Here is a 3,484-nt window from a genome sequence, read left to right on the forward strand (position 1 = left end):
CAACTGCTAGTAGAAAGTGCTATCAATATAGTAGACTCCTATTTACTCTTTCTATAGAGTAACCTTTTATTTACTGATAGTAAGCGTAGAGATTTGTGAAGCAAGAAAAGATACAAGAACAAGCCCAGATGGGAGAGAATACCAGAAATCTGACTAGACTAATATGGACTCATTCAGTCTAGAGTACGATCAATACACATGCAAATTTTTCGTTCAGACAAAACGCAATGGACAATGAAAGGAAAACGACAAGATTTAGCATTCACTTGAAACCACAGAACTACCAATATCATCAAAATCTAGTATGGAGGCAATTATCTTCTTCATTCCAGCTGAACTCAAAACAATTGGAGTTCAAGAACAGAGTATTACAAGTGACATATTCCAACAGGTTGGACCAGCAACAACACAGTCTAACAACACAAATATGTGACCTTAATAAAATTATTGTACTGTACATCTACATTCACAGATTACACAAGCTACATATGGATAATCAAGGACAAAAATTAGATAGAAGCTGAATTATCTACCAGCTTTCAACTAAATAATCTCACTCTAACTATACTAAAACCTATAGTACACAAGCGACGAGGCAATAGTGTACCGACCTAGCTACCGGGACCCCTAAAATTCCCCAGAGCCTCAACACGATTTTGGCAAAGAAACTCTTCAGTCCTACCAGTTTTGGTCAAGCACAATCTGCTCATGCCTCATCGAGTTTCAGCAACTCTGGAAGTCAATGCTATTTTAAGCTGCTCTTGCGTGTAAAACCTCTTTCCCATCCTCACTGTATTTTGCTGGATCATCAAATCATTCACCACTGATACACTGGCATGGAGCAACTCCAGGTCAAGATCCTTGAGGGCCCCCATTATCCTAGCAGCTGGGTGGTTGTTTTTACTGGACTGGACTCGAATCATTGCCTCCCAACCGATGATCTTCACATCTATGTCCATATCCAGACTCTTGCTTCCTTGGTGGCTTGCCAACTTGAGATCTTTATCCGGCGGGGGAGGTGCAAAATTTCTAGCCTCTTTGCTGGTTAATTCCTTCTTCAAGGAGTCTATCTGGTTCCTCAATTCCTCTTTATCAGACTCCATATTATGAAGCTTCGATTTCAACTCATTAATATAAGAAATAGCATCCCCAAGAAGGGAGGCTTTGTCCATTTTTGACACATTAGGAACCACAGCTCTAAGTGCATAAAACCTCTGGTTCAACTTCTCCCTCCTCTGCCTCTCAGCCTCCACATGATTCAGAGGCTCTTCTCTTCCATTGGCAGGCTTCCTTCCTCGCTTCCTTGGCTTTTTCTCAGGGTCAACAACTCTACTACTGTCAGCTTCCTTCGCCACTGACGCCTCAAGGTCCGAATGATCTGAATCTCCACCGCCACCACTAGACTTCACCACACCTGAAGATGGCAAAATCACACCTGACGTAAATGAAAGCATCCCTTCATCATTACTTCCCCTCGAGACAGGTGACCTTTTCTTGCTCTTACTTTCATCACCAACCCCAAACGGTGATTGACCTGAAAATAAATTCCCATTTGCACTACAACTCCTCTTTGCAGTACTTTCACCCCCAAAGTTCAAGATTTCCCCTGTCTCCGGCTTACAAGTTGCATTCCTAACACTATTTCCCTCAAACCCATATTCTGAAAAATTCAATTCCCTTGTATAAAACCCTCCCGACTGCTGGGATGAATTATGATGAGCATTTAGGATATTCTTAGGATTATCAGTCAAAGTACTAGAACTTGGGTTATTATCATTTCCAAACAACATCTGCTTATTATTCGCACTAGAAGGAATTGAACTCCCTTGACCAGTGGTGTTATTATTGTTATTAACACTTTCTTTAACCCCAGCAGCTGAAGATGACGGATCAGTAAGCCAAAGTGCTGAAGGATCGCTCTCGGGCTGAATTGGCCAAGAGCCAGAACCCGAGCCCGAACCCATGTCCATATTATTGAAGTTGAAGAGTACCCTAACCTTATTCATTAGATCAGAGCTCTGGAAGATCAACTCCGTGGAACCCAGCTCAACGACGCCGTTTGCTGAGGGGATACAAACCACAGTCTGAAGCCCAAAACCCTGAGCTTGCTGGGCCCTTTCGCAGTGAGTGCTCGCCAGCCTGTCTGCGCCTGCGACCCAAACCGGGCTTGAATTATACAAAGCCTGGCCCGGAAGCCCGCTTCCGTTTACAAAAGATTGAGTCATGGAGATTAGGAAGAACCACTCAGTATCAGTGACCTCCTCATCGACAGCATCGTCGGAGGAGCCCTGTGGACCCGCAATCAACGAATTGAGCTCCCGGAGCACCTTTTTCCGGTGCTCCTGTTCGAGTAGTGAATTAGTGGAAGACGAAGAAAGCGGATTCTTCCGCTTCCCTTTATCTTCTTCCCCTCTGTAGTACCCGTCGCCCCACCCCAATACAGATGGGCCGCCGTAATCCACCACCGACGACTGCCAGAATATAGCATAAGTCCAGTACTCCTGAGCACCATCAATCAGAGTCTGAAGGCGCTGCTGGAGCGTTTCCTGGTTGAAGAATGAAGACGAGGGGAGGGATTTGGAGGAGGAATCCATACCACCGCCACCTGCAGCAGTGATAGTTGAGGAAGTTGTCGAAGGAATGCTCTGGTGAATACTCATAGGTGGCCATAAAGACCCCGGATCCGCCGAGTTCATAAAGACCTCCATCATGGACGTATTATCATCACTGGTCAGCGTTGTTGGGGTTTGATTACCCCATAGATTCATCTTCGTGTGAACTCGATAATCAGTCATTCCATCCACCATCAAAGTAACAAACCTTGTAGATGCAGGATTGCTGAAAAGGAAGATGGTGGGAAGATGAAGGAGAGCAGTAGTGGGAATTGAGAGTAGTGAGTCAGAGGAAGAGACGAAGGTGGAGAGAACTGTGGTGAGGGGCGGCTGGCGGTTGGGGAAGAGAAAGAAATATGATGATGGGCAACAGAAGAGGAAGAGGATGGGGAGAGTATTCGGTGGGGTTGGGGAAGCAAATTTGATTTGGGTTTGGGATTTATTTGAGGCGAATTTGAGCTGAATTTAGTTTGGGAGAAAGGAGAATGGACAAAAATGAAAAAGGGACTGCGGCGGGTTCCACGAAGGCGATCCGCCGATTTAATCGTGGCGTCTACTATTTTCAGTGGTAGCCGGCGCTTTTCACCGTAGCCCTACCACAGTAATGTATTCCAATGTTGTAGTGTACCGCGCTAGTAAGTAAATTACTAGTAAACCTTGCTAAGCACCGTGGACTCCAATCCATACACCAGTATTAACATTGGACCAACACATACCATATACTACAACTACAAAAAGTGCTATTCTAATTTTAGCCCTAATTCCAAGAGATAAACTACAATTTTATTTATTTATTTTTCTTTTGTAAATGAGAGGCACTGAATCTATAATTTCTTACTTATAATTTCTCCTACTTTACTACAGATAAATTA

General features: G+C 44.1%; 1 protein-coding gene across 1 annotated transcript; it reads right to left on the reverse strand.

The window, feature by feature from the left end:
* Nucleotides 1-305: 305 nt before the first annotated feature.
* Nucleotides 306-3,058, reverse strand: LOC113706815 (transcription factor MYC2-like). Its single transcript, XM_027228834.2, has one exon. It carries the CDS (start codon nucleotides 2,805-2,807, stop codon nucleotides 714-716), a length of 2,094 nt encoding a protein of 697 aa, XP_027084635.1. The 5' UTR covers nucleotides 2,808-3,058; the 3' UTR covers nucleotides 306-713.
* Nucleotides 3,059-3,484: the final 426 nt, after the last annotated feature.

Source organism: Coffea arabica, chromosome 8c (assembly GCF_036785885.1).
Source record: "Coffea arabica cultivar ET-39 chromosome 8c, Coffea Arabica ET-39 HiFi, whole genome shotgun sequence".
Lineage (NCBI taxonomy): Eukaryota > Viridiplantae > Streptophyta > Magnoliopsida > Gentianales > Rubiaceae > Coffea > Coffea arabica.

What these genes read in the sequence shown, in the direction of transcription:
- LOC113706815 (XM_027228834.2), bottom strand. Translation starts at nt 2,807, where the DNA reads ATGGTGGATGGAATGACTGATTATCGAGTTCACACGAAGATGAATCTA.